General features: G+C 34.0%; 1 protein-coding gene across 4 annotated transcripts in view; it reads right to left on the bottom strand.

Moving 5' to 3' along the window:
- The window catches only part of Fstl5 (follistatin like 5), a 591337-nt gene that overhangs the window by 75694 nt on the left and 495216 nt on the right, over positions 1–20427 (bottom strand). For all 4 annotated transcript variants that reach the window (XM_021158305.1, XM_029475620.1, XM_029475621.1 and 1 more), the window contains 2 exons: positions 13302–13328; positions 4910–5028 (listed from right to left, as the gene is read on the bottom strand). In XM_021158305.1, the coding sequence (XP_021013964.1) occupies positions 4910–5028; positions 13302–13328 (146 nt within the window). The remainder of the gene's footprint in view (positions 1–4909; positions 5029–13301; positions 13329–20427) is intronic.

The raw sequence follows: 20427 nt of genomic DNA, 5'->3' as shown, positions 1-20427 counted from the left end.
CTTTCTTTCTTTCTTTCTTTCTTTCTTTCTTTCTTTCTTTCTTTCTTTCTTTCTTTTTTATTTTTTTTACTGGATATTCTTTAAATTCTTCTTGGCCTCTCAAGATTCCTCTGTTGAAAATTATCTATTTAGCCTGAACCCCTTTCTTACTTGGGTTATTTGGTTTGTTATTGTCTAACTTCTTGAGTTCTTTATATATTTTGGATATTAATTATCTGTTAGATGTAGGGTTGGTGAAGTTCTTTTGACCATATCCTTTGCCTTACAGAATTTTTTCAGTTTCATGAGGTCCCTTTTATCAATTGTTGATATTAGAACCTGAGTGCTTGGTGTTCTGTTCAGGAAATTGTCTCCTGTATCTATGTGTTCAAAGTTTTTCTCAGGCTTGACCTATGCCCCCTACACATTTGTACCAAATGTGCAGCTTGGTCTTCATGTAGGTCCCCTAATAAGTTTTGCCATTGGATCCCCTTTCCCAACCTGAGTTGCCTGGTTGGACTCAGTGTGAAAGAGGATGTATCTAGTCTCCTTGGACTAGATGTCAAACCAAGAGGTGATCCCCTTTCTCTGAAGACCTTGAGAGTGGGAAATTGGAGGGGGTAATTAGATGGGACAATTGGTGAGGGCAATTGGAATGGCAATTGGCTGGAAAGAAAGAAAAGAGTGGGGCATGTGTTTAGGATGTAAAGAGAATAAAAAAGAAATTATTGGAAAAAAAGGTATAATGTCTGGAGTATTAAGAATAACATCTTTGGGCTGGTGAGATGGCTCAGCAGGTAAGAGCACCCGACTGCTCTTCCAAAGGTCCTTAGTTCAAATCCCAGCAACCACATGGTGGCTCACAACCATCTGTAACAAGATCTGACTCCCTCTTCTGGTGTGTCTGAAGACAGCTACAGTGTACTTATATGTAATAAATAAATAAATCTTTAAAAAAAAACCTATAAAAAAAGAATAATATCTTTTAAGAAATAATATGATATAAAATAAAATAGGTATCCCAAAGAAAAGAATACATTGTGAAAAAAATTACAAAGCATATAAAGAACTTTGATTTTCATCACTGAACAGTTTTTGTAATATCTATTAATTCAAACATTAATAAAATAAAATTTAAAATGTTAGTTTGCTGAATTGTGCTTCCCTTTCATACAGAATAATTCAAATGGTTTGATAATCTGATCTAGTTTTCAGTACATTTAAAAAACAATAACAGGTATTGTTAAACTAAAATGATTAGCTGTTAAAACATGTAAACAGCAACTATTTATTAGTGATATTTCAAAATATGTTATATTCTTAGGCTAAAGAATTGTGTTTAATGTGCAATGTGGACTGCACGTTAGGAGAAACAGAATATCTGTATCAAGACTGTTTCAATCATATAACATTTTTAAACTTAAGGGTCACCTAGTGAAAAAATTAAACTAACTTTGGACACACTAATTATTCTGCTCTCAATCATTAAAATAACTTGGCTGGTGTTTTGGATGGCTCTTTGGAGGGTCCTTAATTTACTCTCCTCTAGAACCTTGAGGGACCCAAATCACAAAAGCACTGCACAGTTACATCAAGACACTGCTACATGCTATAGAGCCCCGTCCTCCAAATTTGACCATACTTTGAGCTTTTTTCAACTGAAACACAGAGCAAAATTGTCTAAGAGCTTGAATGGTAAGAAACATCACAAGATCTTACATCTAGCTCTTTAAACAACAAATTCATACATATATTTATTTTGAAATCTAGATACTAATTTCTGGAGGACTATTTAGAAGGTGTTTATATTCTCCATAGGAAGTTCTTTGCATGATGTCACAGAATAGGTAAAGTGACAAAAGCTTAAACTCTTACCACTCCATAGTTCTGCAAATGATGTCCCTTTGAACAGTACCCTACAGAGACAGCAACATGCAAGGGGAATATTCTGACCATGCTTTCAGAATGCACAGCAGTGTGGAATTCAATGGGCTGGTCACTGTATATGCCTGGAAGTACATTGTCTACTCCATATGAGAGATTATATTTAAACAAGTGTTTGGAATTTCATATATTGCAAAGCAGTAGTTGGATTAGAAGCAGAACAAAAAGTAAAGGAAAATTGGAATTGTCTCCAGGAGAGTAAGTAAAAGCACTATGGAGAAACCTGCTGTGCTCCTATGCTAACATGCATCAATCTTACACCCAGGCATCTTGCTCTCTAAAGATCTTTGATTCCTATGCTAATAGAGTACCAATGTTGATTTCTCGAGGGATAACGATTTTTAAATGAAGAAGCTCAGAAGCTAAATTAGGAATCTTAGAGATTCATGCGCCGTGTTGCTGTAGAAGGCACTGAGTTCAGTTTTGCCTCTCAGAAGGCTTTAAGTAGGGATTAAATGCAGAAATAGAACTTCCAGCCATGTTCTACAACAGTGAAGCATAGCAAGACATGTGTCATTGTTGTCAAAGGTGGAAGAGTAGCCAGTCAAATGAATACCCTGGTTCTTGTTAAGATAGGCAGCTGGATACAAAGAAAGCTACATCTGTAAGCATTAGCATTAACTTCATATGGAGGTAGGTGAGACTGAAAGTCCTTGAAATCCAAAAGTGTGAAAAGTTAGAAGTCTGAAAAGAGTTTAAACATTTCCCAAAGTTATTTCATTTGAATCTGAATCCCTTATCCTGGAAGAGAAATATATTTACTTGAAAATCATACCCTCCCTGACAAGATGAAATTGTGTATACAGCTAGTATAAATATAGCAAGAGACCTGCCTATCAGAGATACAAAACAAAGGGCAAAAATCAAACGAGTAGATGAAAGAATAGCACAGCTCACTGAACGAATCCTTGCCAACAACTCTCCCAAAGTCAGAAACCTAATGTAAGCTGACATTGCACCAAAATTGAATTTTTATTTAGAACAAGCAAACAGCACCTTTTGAAGAATTTGATGGAAGATTCGAAGTGTATCATTTCTTATCTACACTCCAGTGATCCACACTCTGTGTTGGGAACTGAACTGTTACTATCTTAATGTTAAAAATGACTTTGAAAAATATCATATCGATGTTTATTCTTTATTCATGAGGAAAAGTGATTCCAAAAGATTTCTCCCCCACAGCCCATATCCAAGAGTTATCCTCTAAGATCAAATAAGATAGGTTTAATTTATCTACTCAAAAGAAATGTTTTCAAATATCCAAAGAGTACCTCAGACCTTATCATTAAATTAATAGGTACTTGAGGTTATATCTATCTCCTATAACCTTATGATAAATTATTCTTTGAAAAGTTATTTTGGACAAACAACAAAAGAAAAACACTGTTTTGGTGAAATTGAAAAATAGGGATTAATGTTAAAGTAGGAAAGAAATAAGATGTATCCTTCTTTAAATGTACACAAAAGAGAATGACTGGCCAAGGTTTAGGTAAGGACCATTTTATTAAATTGATTTACTAGCACTGCTTGCCCAAGTTGTTGCATAACAGCTCATCATGAATATGCGCCGTGTCAGGCACTAAAGGAAACAGAGGTGAAACCAGCCACCTATAGACACATGTCTAAGCCATGATATCCAAATCCTTAAGTAAATTCTAATATAGATGTAGTGAAGGTGTTTATGGAGGCAGCATCTTCAGTCTGGTGAATATGTGCCAAAACTCATGTGTCTCAAGAAAAATAAAATTCTATCTCAAGATTGTAACATTGAAATCTAGAGGGAGTTTTCTGTCTGCACTAATATCCATACTCAAGACGCCACATTCACATCGATTTCAGGTTCTAAATTGACCCACAGAAGTGTTAAACTGACACATCACTGTCACCAGCATGGTCTAGTGTAGGCCAGTTCTACTCATATCGGACTTAATACACCAGCCCTTAGCTTTCAATTCTCAGAATCAATATTTTAACAAAAATTTATGTTCAGAAAGACAAAGAGAAGATATATGGAAGCAGAGAGTTTGAGGAATGAAGGAAGGGAGAAAAGGAGGTGGAAGGAGACAGAGAGGGTCAGAGGGAAAGAGAAACAGAAGGAGACAGAGAAAGCGAGAGAGGTAGAAGACAGAAAGACAAATGTCCATAAAGAAACATTGTCATCGTGTACTATATTCTACCATCTGCACATAAATTTACTTAATAATTAGAACCTGAAGTTGTGTAGGACTGTATCAGAACATGCATATACCTGCTGGAATAACCAGATTTTCTATTTCTAGGCAAAGATAAAATTACTTCATGTAATAATTATATAATTCATTATTTTCTGTCCCCATTATGATTGCTTCTCATTCTAAGGAATTGCTTTCAACTGTGAATTGCATTCTTTATACATCAATAACCAGCAGCACAACTGGCCTCTGATGGGCTGGATGAAGACGTAATAAAAAGTTCTAAAGCATGATATTAGATATCTTCTTTAGTAACATGCCATGACCTTATCAGCTTTAAATAAGGCTTTCAGGAAAATATGTTCATTATATTTAAAATAAGTTCATTTTGAATGTATAGTATGTGAATAAATTTGTGTGGATAAGATAGATAAAATGAACTAAGGCTATATATTCTAAAGTATATATACTGTAAAACTTATTTATGCTCAGTTTTCTTTTACTGTTAAAGAAATGCTGTCCTCATAACCTAGAGATGTTTTAAATTAAAAAACCCAACAAAGTTATCAAATGGTGTGTTTATTGTTGAACCTTCATGTTATCAAATTCATTTTAAAACAAGAAGTATTAAAATTGAAAGATGTGTTCTTATTTCTGTTTTCATATATAAAAGCTTCATGAACTCACAGACAGCATTATGAACTTTGAATTTTCTTCCATCACAAGTTATACACAGTAATAGGTCTCATTGACTTTCCAAGATATAATTTTACTTTACTTTCATTAAACTGCAAAGCAACTTTTCAGATACTTGCCTGAAATCCAAGGAGCTTTTCACTGGGCTTAATGTGCCTCTGAAATTCACATTCCGTGGGTTGTATCACTTTGATTCCATCTTCATAAAAAACGTAGAACATGTTCCCAATTCCCAGACCTTAAGAGTAAAACACATTTCAAAACTTCAAAACAGAATTATCAGAAACATTTACAACAAAAGCACAGAGCCCATCATCTCCCTGGCAGGCATACATTTAAGATGTTGTATAATGCTAATAAAACAAATGACAGGCACCTCCCTTGCATGAGACACACAGAGACATTTTCTGAGTCTTCCTGATCTGTAGTGAAGTGAATCCCTTTGTATAAAACAGTACATGTTTCATTTGTCTTCAAATAGGTACTAATAGAGCTATGAAACTTTTGATATAGAGACTATGAAAATCACCCTTATCTAATTAATGTGGGTATTAGTTAAGGGGTAAAAGTTATTAATGAAGAATAAAATCTACTGTACGTTTTATCATACTTCCTTATAAGAAAGAAATTTCACTTATTTAGGCGGTTATTCTATATAAAGACTTTTATATGCAAAAAAAGACTAAATGTACTAGATATTGAAGAATACATACTATTAAACATCCTATACTAAGATTTTAAACATCCATTTTAATTTGACAGCTTTGGAAGTCTATTTCTTCAATCTAAAATGAATTTATCAAATTTTTTGTACAAGAATCTGTTAATTTTTAAAAAAAAACATTTTAGGTTCTGCCCACCTAAGATCTGAGTGCATTGCTATAAAATATCCTTCTTGTTTTGTGAATCCACAAGAGGTTCAGGAAACTGAAAGGATGTCACTTAATACATGGGTGAAGTTGGAAGTAGTCTAAATTCTGATGCTTTCACCACATCCTAAATAAAATTGCCAGTAGAGAGTATACATTTGCCTGAGTCTTCCATATCCTTATGCATACTAGTTTGAAAGAATACAAACCTGTACAGGTCTCCCAAGTACAGAAAAATTGTGATTTGTCCCAAGTAAGCATATGTATATTATAGGCTACACATATTAATGAACACTTATCTGTCTTGGAAGTATAGACATCTGCCCTAGAGCACCCAGATTCTCATATACACCTGTCCATGGGGACTTTATATCTGTCTAAGGATGTTATATACTCATGCATACCTATCCTGTAAACAAACACACCTGACCATTAGCTTACATATCTTCACATACATCTGTCTGGGAGTGTACAAACCTGTCTAGGCACCCATGTGCATAGGCTTATCTGTTCTGAGAGAGTACACACCAGTTCTGGATTCTAACATATTTATTTACATCTGTCCTGGAATCATACACACCAGTTCTGGGAGCCCATATTCATGAAATTTTTATCTTTCTAGATTCAGTCTCAGCTTATAGTCAACATACTCAGCTCTAAACCCATGGATCTTCCTTTTCTAACACAGGGCAGCCAGACTCTTTTTTCAATTATATTGTTGCTTTTAGAGACTGTGGCCCCTAGGGATCCATCCCATCTGCAGATACCAAACCCAGACACTAATGCTGATGTGAAGAAGTACTTGCTGACTGGAGCCTGGTATAACTGTCCCCTGAGAGGCTCTCCCAGAACCTGATAAATACAGATGCAATGCTGGGGACTCCAAAAGAAGAGTCAGGGGAAGAACTGAAGGAGCAGAAGGGCTTTGCAACCCCATAGGAAGAACAACAATATCAACTTACCAGACACATACCCTGCCAAGAGTTCCCAGGCACTAAACCACCAACCAAAGAGAACACATGGAAGGGCCTATGACTCCAGCTTACTTATGTAGCAAAGGATGACCTTATCTGTCATCAATGTGGAGGGTACAAGCCCCAGCATAGGGGAATGCTATGGCACTGGGTGGGTTGGGGGAGTGGGTGGGGGAGCACCCTCATTGGAGCTGGGGAGATGGAGGATGGGATAGGAGGATTGTAAAGGGGAAACCGGGAGGGGGATAATATAAACAAATAAAATAATCAATTTAAAAACCTAATTTATTCAATCAATGTATTAAATTATATTTCACATGTTCTTTGAAAGATGAGGGCTGATACTGAATTCTTGATAAATTGAAAGGCAAAATATTGTTTGTTTGTTTGTTTGTTTTAAGTTCTCAATTCATCTATAAAGTCTAGAGTAATTCATCTAACTTTTAACAAGAAATATTGACTCTGAGTCAATTTGGTTAATTATCAGTCCAGTGTCTGGTTTTGCATCCATGGAGGGACAAAATAATTTCCTAATTAATACAAGAATTTATCTATGGAACATAAGTCATATTTTATGTTGTAAATCAGCCATTACTAAATAGAAAAGACATAAGTTGTAGACATGTAGAATTTTATTTCTCTATTTTCATTAGCAGGAGGGACATATAATTCAAAGATTAATTCTGACTTTTTTGGTTTTCATACATAGGCATAGGATGTTTATACATGAACTTCATGTAATGGCTCATTTGGATAAAATGATTCTAGATTATTTCAACAATGATCTGTTAGTTATAGTTCCCCAGAATGTGACATTTGAGAAGATATTACTAAACATTAAAGGAATGACAAGACTTTTGTAGCAGTCACATTTGTCACAAAAAAATCATAAGAAATAATGCACTACTTGTCAGCTTTTTGATATATGTATAGCTGTGCATAGCAGAATATAAATTCCATATACATATAATAAGGCTTGAAAAGTAGATTGCTATTTATACCAAAAATTTATTTGTATCAGTAAAACCTACATGTAAATATTATCTAGATTGATACATGCTATACTTTAATAAGTATCAATTTATTACTGTCGGATCCTGCATATTGCTATTGAGGTTTATAATCAAGCATAACTGAATCACGCTGTGGTGCCTATTTGAGCGGAGCAGGCACCTCTGCACGTAGTATTTTTTTAAAATGCTTCTCTCAGTTGTGAATGAGTAACTATGTCCTTTGAGTTTCTCCTGACGACTCTCATCGGTAATTGAAATTCATTTGGAGCTGACAACGAGTTACCATCCAGATCTCCTAATTTTCTTGAACTATTTCCATCCCTTGACTCTCGATTCTCTCATTATCGTTTTTTAAACTCTGATTTTTGCACAGCATACTCAGTGGAATCCCACCCTGAGTTACTGGACCATTCAATTGCTGATGTGAACTGTCCTTTAAAACACCAATTTACCCAAATCGCACACATAAGCCCGCAAGTCTGCCTTTTACCTTTAAATATGAATTCACACCAGTAATTTTATAAATCATAAATATACCCCAGGATGCCAGTCACCGATGAAAAATAAATATTATCAACAGTGGTTTGCTTTGTTTTGCTCATTTCTAATTTTCCAGTAGAAAAATAATCCTTTTGGATATATGCAACCATTATGAAATTTTGGCAAAGAATGATAATTGTATGACAATTGCCCATATTGAATTTAAAGGTCATAACTGTATCACACAGCTATTAGTATCAAATGAGATATAGGAGCACAGATTTAGCAGAATGATTGGCACCCAGTAATATTTAAAGAACAGTTGAGAATTTCATGATGCTATCTCTCCAGGACATGATGGGCAATGTGGGTGAGAAGTCAACTCATCATTATATTCATTTTTTTCTTGATCCTAATTTGGTCCCTCATTCTGTGCTAAACTTCTCACTTCCCTATTATATCCAGTTTTATATCATTTCCCCAAGAATTCATGGTCCCACTTAAATTTAAGTTTTTATTTTTTTGAAGAATTTTTTTTTTATAGTCTGTTACTTGAGAGTACACCAAGAGATTTCTGTCTGTGTTCATAGTGGAATGAAATGCCATTCTCATTATCCTACCCAAGCAGTGTACTGCTCTTGAATACTGTAGCACATGATATCATCTGAATTATACCAACTCGATTCATAAATATTTAAGTTAACTGATACCTACTATTAAACCCATCATAAAAATATTTGAAAATTTAATATAGTTTAAGTCTGCTAATTAATTTTGAAAACATTTTAAAATACTGATTACTTTGATACCTAAACCATACAAGGACCCAAACAAAAAAGAGAACTTCATCCAATCTTGCTTATGAATATTGATGCAAAAATACTCAATAAAATTTTTGCAAACCAAATCCAAGAACACATCAAAAGCATCAATGACCACGATCAAGTAGACCTCATCCTAGGAATGCAAGGTTGGTTCAATATACAAAAATCCACTAATGTAATCCACTATATAAACAATCTCAAAGAAAAAAAATCACATGATCATCTCCTGAGAAGCAGAAAAAGCATTTGACAAAATACAACATCCCTTCATGTTAAAAGTATTAGAGATATCAGGAATCTAAGGCTATACCTAAACATAATAAAAGCAATTTACAACAAACCAACAGCCAATGTCAAATTAAATGGAGACATGCTTGAAGCAACCCCACTAAAATCTGGGACAAGACAAGGATGCCCTCTCTCCCCTTATCTATTCAATATAGTACATGAAGTGCTAGCAAGGACAATAAGACAACAAAAAGAGATCAAGGGATACAAATTGGCAAAGAAGAAATAAAAGTACCACTATTTGCAGATGATATGATGATACTATACATAAGAGACCTCAAAAATTCTACCAGAGAACCTCTCCAGCTGATAAACAACTGCAGCAAAGTGGCCAGATATAAAATTAACTCAAATAAATCAGTAGCCTTCCTTTATACAAATGATAAACAGGATGAGAAATAAATTATTCCTTCACAATAGCTACAAATAATATAATATATCTTGGGGTAACTCTAATCAAACAAGTGAAAGACCTGTGTGACAATAACTTCAAGTCTCTCAAGAAAGAAATCAAAGATCTCAGAAACTGGAGAGATATCCCATTCTCATAGATTGGCAGAATTAACGTAGTAAAAATGGCTATCCTACCAAAGGCTATCTACAGATGCGATGCAATCTCCATCAAAATTCTAACATGATTCTTCAAAGACATGGAAAGAGCAATTCTCAAATTCGTTTGAAAAGGCAAAAAAACCAGAATAGTGAAAACAATTCTCACCAATAAAAGAATGACTAGGGGAATCACCATCCCTGACCACAGGATTTACTACAGAGTAAAAGTGATAAAAACTGCATGGTATTTGTACAGAGACAGACATGTTGATCGATGGAATAGAACTGAAGACCCAGAAATAAAGCCACACTTATGGACATTTGATCTTTGACAAAGAAGCCAAAAATATACAATGGAAAAAAAAAAGCATCTTCTGGTGCTGGTCTTACTGGCTGTCTGTATATAGAAAAATGAAAATAGACCTATATTTTTCACCTTGCACAAAACTCTAGTCCAAGTGGATCAAGGACCTCAGCATAAAACAAGATATATTGAATCTAATAGAAGAGAAAGTGGGAAAGAGCCTTGAACTCATTGGCACAGGCAGAATTTTCCTAAATAGAACTCCAATGGCCCATGCTCTAGGGTCAGGAACTGATATATGGGACCTTGTGAAACTGGAAAGCTTCTGTAAGGCAATGATATGTTCTTTAGATAATATTTGTCTTCCTTTCTCTTTTGAATTGTAGAACTCAAAACAGTCTTTGTGCATACCAAGTAACTGCTCAAATGTAACGATGTCCTGTGCCTCATCTGTAACTCAAACAAGTTAATTTATACATACTCAGCATTTATTCAAGTACTAATGTGTAAATGCATATTAGATACAGTATATCTAAATGATACATACTGCTATAAAGGTGAAGTAGTCTTGATTCTCGGGTTAAAGGTTAATTAATCATATAGTTTTTTAATTGCACTGTACTTTAATGTGTGTCCAGTGCTGCAGCACATTACAAACCCATTAGAATTTCATGAAAGCTTCTGCCATGCTAGCTAGTTCTAATAGCCTTTGTGTTTCAATTCCATTTCTCTGTGTTGATGGAGACAAGCACGTGTGTTATGTCTTTTCTAAATCAAACAGGACTCTAGAAAGTAGTTTGTGATGTCCTAGTTACTCTGTACTCTCTTTTCCTTCTCTACGGAAGTTATAAAAGACATAGGAAGAATTACATGCACTCTTATAAGCAGAAAGTATTTCTAATCTATTCTGAACATTTAATACAATATTCATGCATTCAAGGACATGTGGCTGCAGTGTATTTGTGTCTAGCATCTGGAGATAGAACACTGACAGAATGAATTTGTACTCTGTTAACTCTGCTATTAATTATAAACAACATATATGTAATGAATTTTCTTTCTATATGACTTAAGTCATTTCTGGATGTTGGATGCATATTGAAGTTAATAGAATCAGGGATCTTGTAGGGATAATTTTTTTAGCTTAAACTGTCAAATGACCTTATATTTCATAAAAAACAGTTCATAACAACTTAAAATTATATGATGATTTAGTAATCTAAGGTGTCTTACTGCATTTAAATATTTATGAAATATTTTATTACTTAATACTATCTATATTCAATAGCTATAAATATATATTTTCATATACATAGAGATAATATATCCAAAACTCTCAATATTGACTAGAATATTTGTTTGTATATTTTTGTCATATTAAGTTACTCTTGTTTGTGTCATGATTTTGTAGCTAAAACTGAAAACAGTCATAATAGTATATGAAAATAATGCTTTTATATTATGCTTACCTAAAGTAAGACATTCTTACATATAAGGCCCTGGGGTTCAGTCCCAAGAATAACAGAAAAAGATGACATGCTTATTCTTTCATTTTTAATGTAAACATTTCTATAAGTGATGTTGTCAAGACTTTTCCAGGCAGTAGTAGCATACAAGAGTAGATTACCTCACTAGTAGTGCTTTTCCTAGAATGATTTATATTAGAGTTGCCTTTTATTGGCTCAAATAATCCACTAGGTGAATAATTCTGATATTAATATTACATTATAATTATGCATTGATTATTAAAAATTAATAATGGTGACACTTACAATAGCTAAAACCTGGATTTCTTTCATGGACTATAGCTTGATTTGCATATCAGATTTGAAGAGGGAGAGCCCAGCGTGTGTGAAGTGCCATGAGCAGTGGCTGGCTCAGTAGAGAGAGCACAGTTCATTTAATTTCCCCTATAGTCAACTACTAGACCCAGATCTGTGGTTGATGATCAGGAGTTCTGCAGATGTGGTGCTCTCCATCACAGTGATGAGTTGAAATAAAATTTTTAATGTCCAGATCAATGTTTATTTGCTTTGTAGAAGAAATATGGTATAAATAAACATTAAAAACATGTCAGTGCTGATTTCAGCATAATTGAGCTATGCGCACTCAAAGGTGAAATATACAAGCTGAATAAAAGGGGTACACTGTCACGGAAGTGCTTCAAAAAATCCATTAATGAAGATCATAAAGAAGTGCTCAAGAGACTAAGGGAAAAGTCAGAATGCTTTCTCATTCTTTTCTTTTACTGTTTTTCTTTTAAGATTATTATTTATAGACACTGTAGCTGTCTTCAGACACCCCAGATGAGGGAGTCAGATCTCATTACGGATGGTTATGAGCCACCATGTGGTTGCTGGGATTTGAACTCAGGACCTTCGGAAGAGCAGTCAGTGCTTTAAACTACTGAGCCCTTTCCATTGGCAACAGAAGTGAGAAAGCCACCATCCACAATTTTTATGACTAAATGAAGAGGACAGTAAAAATTGTGGTCCTAAGTTTTATTGTATACCATTTATTCAGTTCAGACTACTGTTAAAAAGCAAAAAGCAGCCCTATGAATATTAGTAAAAGTCATACTTATCTCAGAAATAAATATGAAGAGTTATACCAAGTGGTAGACCTGTGCTCTGGAATGAAACTGTATTTAAATTATCCTTCAACTTTGTAACTCATTCTATATAAGATTATAATATTGTAATTTCATGAGACAATTGGGTAATTGTTCTTATTTAGACTAACCCAAGTTTTTCTATGGAAAGTATGGTCATTGTGATTGATTTCATGGTCTTGACCTACTTATAGTATTTTAAAACTTCTATAATGGAAGAGTCTGACTATTATTAATGAATTCACGTGACATGAAACAATAAGTACTATGTTTTACATTTAATTTAGGTGTGTTTATTGGGGGGTGGATAGGTATCACAGCATACTGAAGGAGACCAAAAGGACTCTCTACAGAAGTTCCTGCTTTCCTTCAACTACATGGGCCCCAGGGAACAAATTCAGGTCATTGAGTTTCCCATGTAATTAATACATTGTTTAATAGTACTAGGCTTATATAAAAACAACCTGCAGGACCATCAAATAAAATTTTGAATCAAAGTGAAAATAATCCCAATATTGAAATTAATTATCATCTGCAAATATAATAAAAGTCAAGGAAAAAAGCCACAACAATATAAAATAAATTGAATTTAGTACCTTCTTCTCTCCATAATATGTTAGCTACTGCAGCATGTCAAAAAAAGAAAGAGAAAAGAAAAGCAAGTCAGTTAAAATTAGTTTATATGTGATGTGGATAACTATTAACAAGGTTAAAATTCTAGCGGGTAAAAGAGAAAAACATGTGTAAGTGATGCTGGGTGCCTACAGGGCTTCCATAGCACAGCAGGAGATGAGGTTTGAAACAGTCTACTTGTTGAAACAAAGACTTTGGAATGACCTAAGGACACATTTATTTCACTTAAAACTAGAACACTTAAGTTAGTTTTTTAGGATCACATTTAGAGGAATCATTGATGGTTAAAACCATTGAATTGGTTAACAGTTTAAAGTAAACAAAAAAGTATTTCCCAAGGTCTGATAATCAGTAACATACATCCAATACATGAATGGAAAATAGTGGATTCTCAACACAGTTTGTAGTTATTTTTAATTAACACATGCATTCATTATTTTAAACCAGGCAAAATGACACTATATGTGAAAATATTTTGTTATCTTCTGGTCACACTGAATATTTATGAATAATAGGGTTACTAAATACTAAATAGAGACTAAAGTAATAAATATTTAAAATATTAGTAGAGAAATAATGGAAAATGCTGTTCACTTCTATTATTACAAATTCAGTCTTTATAACTTTTGTGACTAAACAATATAAATTAAACAAAGGGTTAAATAACAGAAATTGCTGCCACATATAATTATTATCTGAGTGCTTTTACAGTTTCATTTTTCTTTAATCAAAGTAGCACATTTTAAAAGCCAAAATTATACAATTTTTCAGTATTTGTTTGTTTGATTGATTGAATCAGGGTCTCACACTGTAGCCCTGGCTGACCTGAAACTAATCAGGTAGACCAGGTTGGCCTCAAATCCTCAGTAGTCTTCCTGCCTTGTATACTTATATGCTGTTATTACAAGTACGAGCTAGCTTGTTTGACCAAAAAATACATTCTGTGAGAAATGGGAGTTATGTTATCATAAGCATTCAATAAAAGTACACATAAAGTTTGTCACACAGGGAAGTAATATAGGAAGATAGAAAGCAAATGATGAAAAATTCATATTTTTCTTCTGTAAGAACTAGAATACACTAAAAAATTTTGTTCCCCCATGAACACTAGAGTATATTGATGATTTCCTGTTATACAAAATGTGGAATACTACACTTATTCAATATATGCTTGCTTTCAAGACTTGGACTCTGAATATTTTATATATTTAATATAATGTTCAGATGTAACATAATTTAAAAGTGCACATAGCAGCGAAGTGCAGAGCACTGTCGCCACTTAGTACCCACACCTTATGATTGGTTACCACAATGTGTATAAAAGATCACTTTCACTCTAATTATTCTCATCAAATAACCAAGATACATCCCTTTCACATATTGCCATAGGTTTTTTCAATGTTTGTATGAAATATGCATAAGTAGAAAAGTATTTTTGATCCATTCATAAGTATATAATATGGAAATAAAAATTTACACCATACTTCTTCCTTTGCATTGGCATATTTAGCTAGCCTTCAAATATCCCATTTTGCAAAATTTCAGAATATACATTTTTCTACCAATTAAAAGGTATTTAATTTTTCATCAGTTATAAAACTAAATATATTTTTGGAATAAGAGGATAGCACAATATGATAGGACTTCACAAACGTCTGTCAGTCATAAAGATATGTGCATTGCATAGGTAAGGTGATTGTATGATTGCTATGACGTTTGCCCTTTTAATTAGCTAATTCCATTAATACCTATTCTTCCATGTGTTGTGTGTATTTTTACACTTTTTGAAATTTTTATTTTTAGGTTATAATTACACTACTTTCCTATTTCCTTTTCTCACTTTAAACACTTTTATAATCATGTTCTTGCTCATTTTCAAACTTGTGGCCTCCCTGGTCCTATGAAGTCTTAATTCCACAGGGTAGAGGAAGGCCAGGGCAGTGAGGTTGGAGGGGGTGAGTGAGAGGGGGAGCACCCTCATAGAAGCAGGGGAGAAGGGATTAGATACAGGGTTTCCAGAGGAGCACCCAAGAAAAGGGATAAATTTTGAAATGTAAATACATAAAACATTCAATAAAAAAGGGAAAAATCATGGCCTCTTTTTCATTCATTATTGTTACTTGTATACAGACTTATATGCATATACAATTAAGTATAACCTGGTCAATCTATATAAATACAATATATAATATGTATAATAATTAATACAATATATGATCAGTCTATGTAATGTTACTTGTATGACAGACAATTCAGGGATGACCATTCATTATTGGATAACTCGTAGGTATGCTGTTCTCTTAGGAACTGTTTCTGCCAAGAGATTTCCTGCATGTTCTCAGCAGCACCGTAACTGTATGTACAATTCCTCATAGACCTGGTTCAGGTAGATGATTACTGATATGCTTCTTTGTGCGATCAAGTGTGAACAAACCTTACTAAATTAAAATACTTAAGTATAAATTATAGTACATTAATAAGTTGTAAAATGAGACTTCTGAAAATATCTTTGCACATATCATGAGAAAATGTCACCCAAAGTTATGTCTTCCTGAATCTTCCACCAGAGTTCTTCAACTAGCAGATTTTTTAAATGAATAATTGTATTTATTTCCTTATAAAGTAGTTCTTGTATGTTACCTAAAGCTGCCCTGTATAGAAATATTTTATACTAAGTAACTTGTATTCACATAATCTTATTAAAGACTTAACTTACTCCATAATATGATATAAAAGTTAATAGTTTTATTGCCTTGGAAATAATTTTTAAAAATATATAAGCATCACAGTTCAATACTTGGTTACTAAACAACTTGAATACAAGATTACATCCAAAGATAATAAATGAGTTCTATTGAAAATGCAGATCAATAGGACAGATGCCAGGCTTTGGCATTTTAAATTTTTTTTTTTTTTTACTGATTTCCTTCACTTTGTATATTAAGAAATTGAGATTCTCTTTAAAGTGATGGCTCTCATATTTCTATGCTCTATAAGGAAGTACATTTGCAGAGTAAGAATATTCTAAAAGCAACAATAGCAAGAAAGTTAATTGACATAATGCTGCATCTGAGTACACAGCAGCTGTTTGCTTTGTCTCTGCCGATTTAAACTGTCTGGGTCTCATCTAAGGACTTCTGTTCCTTGCCTTTCTCCTTCTCTGAAAGCTTACAGCTTTTTATGGCTAAAAGAATTTTTTTTGATGAAGTACATTTTTGTGAGCATAACATTTAAGCTAAATGTCTTATTGTCTGCTTTTCTTTTAGATTTAAGAAAATGACTTTAACGTTTACATTACCAAGCAAATTTAAAGAGACAAGCTTAAGATAAAACTTTAATGTATCTAAAAATATATATGGTTAGCATTATAGGGCATGAAACTTCTTTGAATGTACATATGGGAGATGAAATGAGATATTTTTAAAACCTATTTTTAGGCTAGAAATTATATTAGCTATGTCAAGTTCATTGCCTTCCACACTAATTACCTGATTAAAAGATACATTTAAAGGAAACTAATTGTCTTTTTATTCTGAATGAAAGAAATTCCCAGTTGTTAGAGTCCAAACCTGTGTCTTATAACTGACTAAGCTGCAGTGGCTGGTATGTGTTCTGGAGGATAATCATAATCCAGCCAGGAAAAGGGAGACACGGGTTGAAAGTGATGAGGTGGGATAATCCAATTACTGTGTTGTGGACTGGTTGTAATGGCAACAAGGAACTCTCAGTAAATGGAGAGTAGAGGACAGACACCTTAAGATTGCACAGCAGATGGTAGGGTGGGTAGAACTTGTATCCTGGAGTTTATGCAATCTAAGAAAGGTACACATGAGAGGGTGTGAGTCACTGATTGTCGTTCTTAAATAATGTAGGTTCTCAAAATACTAAATAAGAATCAAGGCTCTCAAGATACTGGGGAAGAATCCATCCTGACCACTACAAAATGTAAGTATAGACTTCCCAGAAGTTTTAAAGTAAGAAAAAGTTTATTCAGACACAGCAAGACTACTGCTGGCAATTAATTCCATGCAAATAAATCCCAGATGAAGTGAAATCTGTGGCTATATAGGTACAAGGATTGAAAACAAAACAAAAACAAATAAATAGCACTACCTCCAAGTAAACATATAAAATACAGAGGCTATATCATGGTATTTCAAAAAATGTCTAATTGGTTTGAAAAAAAATGTAGTGTGGCATCAATATGGATTGACAGAACCTTACCAAAAGCATCTCAATGAATTATTTGACATCACTGTGAATGAGTAGGTCCAAGCCAGCATTTAAAGCATTAAATGGCATCAGCAGGAGTGGGTGTGTCCTAGATAACATCCTTCCATAAGCAACTATCACCTAGAGAACTGAAATGAGCTGGGAAGTCAACTTCTAAACTGGCTCACATCTATGGTTGACGCCTTGATGCTGGATGATGTTAAGTAGTAATAATTTCTCACTGTCCCTCACCTCAGGGCCACTCAAGTATTCTCCTACTCTGGCAGAAATCTTCCTCTGGAAAGAATTGTCTAAAGCTATCAGGAAAAAGCCATAATGCCCTGATAGATGGGCACTAAAATCATTCTTCTATGCCAGACCTACAAAACCTAGACTTTCCCTACTTCTGTGGCACAAGTGACTTTAAGCTTGGGCATAGCAAGATAGAATAGTTGGTGATCCAGTGGTCAGCAAGTCATCTTGGACCTCACATATATTAACTATAAAGAAAACAAACTTTATGAATACCTTTTTAACTAACACCCACAAATCCAGAATGCTAGCACCCAACCTTTTCCTAGACACAGACATTCTGATTTCATCACTGTCAGGAACTCTGGATGAGCTTTCACAGTTCATCCTCAACTTATTGCTTAATGGTGCTAAGTAAATGGTAACATTAATAAATATGTATTTGTGAATGACTGTAGGTAAATAGGGAGAAATGGCTTGTAACTTGACTATGTACCCTGCCATCATGTGCCAGGAGCCAAGATTACATCTTTTGTTTTTACATACCTTAGAACAGAGGAATGGAAACAGAAAATGTGGTACATTTACACAACTGAGTATTACTCAGCTATTAAAAACAATGACTTCATGAATATTTTCGGTAAATGGATGGAACTAGAAAATATCATCCTGAGGGAGGTAACCCAATCAGAAAAGAACACATATGGTATGCACTCATTGATAAGTGGATATTAGCCCCAAAGCTCAGAATACCCAAGATACATTTCACAGACCACATGAAGCTCTAAAAGAAGGAAGAACAAAATGTGGATGCTTCAGTCCTTCTTAGAAGGGGGAACAAAATACTCACAGGAGGGAATACAAAGCAAAGTGTGGAGCAGAGATTGAAAGAAAGGCCATCCAGAGATTGCATCCTATATACAGTCACCAAACCTGGATACAATTGCAAATACCAAGATGTGCTTGCTGACGTGAGCCTGATATAGCGTAACTGTCTCCTGAGAAGCTCTGCCAGAATCTGACAAATACAGAGGCAGATGCTCACAGCCAACCATTTGACTGAGCACTGGATCCCAATGAGGAGTTAAAGAAAGGACTGAAAGAGCTGAAGGGGTTTGCAACCCCATAGGAAGAACAACTATCTCAACCAACCAGACCTCCCAGAGTTCCCAGGAACTAAACCACCAACATGGAGTGATCTATGGCTCCAGCTCAATATGTAGCAGAGGATGGCCTTGACAGGCATCAATGGCAGGAGAGGATCTTGGTCCTGTGAAGGCTCAATGTCCCAGTGTAGGCAAATGCCATGGCAGTGAGGTAGCAGTGGGTAGGTAGGTGGAATAGCACCCTCATAGATGCAGGAGGAGGAGGGATGGGATAGGGTATTTGTGGAGGCAAAAATGGGGAAGGGTATAACTTTTGAAATGTAAATAAAGAAAATATCCAATAAAAAAAAAAAGAAAAAATATACCATGGTGATAATGTAATCAGAAAAGTAATAGAAGATGCTTAGAAAACATATTCAGCACATGCATAATAACAGATGTTTTAGAAGATAATGACTATAAAGACATATAAAGACATATCATGGAAAAACTCAAGATGATCAAACTGTTAAAAATATATCAAAACTGGCGCATTAGAGAAGAGTGTATTGTAATCTAACATTATGGCCATATCTGCTTCTTATAAACAAAGAGATAAAGATATTAGAGAAGCAGAAGAAGAGTTAAATATTAATTAGTACATATGCTAATGCGGACATTATATGTTTCTTTAAAACTGTTGCATATACTATACAATTTTGTAAGAGAGCATTATTATTTATAACACTTCTTATTAGTGAACATGTATTTTAAGCTCTATACTACTTATGTGAACATCAACATATGTTTAATACAGTTACATAATAATATAACTTTACATACAAATATAGTTATACAAAAACATAGAGTCAAAATAATATACATTATTTAAGGAAATGGACATCTTTAAAATGATTTTTTAAGATAAAAAGAGCTCATTAGATATATTGTACACAAAGGAACAAATTGTAATTTCAAAACCCATGAATTAAATAGACTGATGTTTCACCATTTTGGGAAACACAATTTAGAGTTGAATAAAACTGGCCTAACATTACAGTTATACAACAGGAAATAGTAAAGGGATATAAGGTCAACAGAAAATGAGCAGGACAATCTCTGAAGTAGGTTATACATGTGGCTCCTGGACTCATTAAGAGATACAAGAAATTAACTAAAGTGCATTTGGTATCACATTTTGTGAGCCATGCTTCTATGAAAAAAAAAATAAGGTTGTCCTATAAAACAAAAAGCTGATTTCAAAGTAAACTTGAAGAACTTCCTCCTCCCATATTTTTGAAGAAAATGTACTGTGTGCACTGTGAGAGATACAAATGAGCTAGCATTGGCTTTGTGAGCATCAAATGAGACAAAATTTTAAAGTGCTTAAAACAGTGTTTGGCATACACCCAATATATGTGTGTCTATGAACACCTAAACACAAAACACATTTGCATCTATATAGATGTATACATGTTTTTAAGCAAAACCATGTACACAGAAACATCTTTCAAGACAAAGATGCTTTGCTTGTGACTGA

This window comes from Mus caroli, chromosome 3 (assembly GCF_900094665.2).
Source record: "Mus caroli chromosome 3, CAROLI_EIJ_v1.1, whole genome shotgun sequence".
NCBI classification, from domain to species: Eukaryota; Metazoa; Chordata; class Mammalia; order Rodentia; family Muridae; genus Mus; species Mus caroli.
Note: the sequence above shows the minus strand (reverse complement) of the source record. Positions and strands in the feature narration are given on the sequence as shown.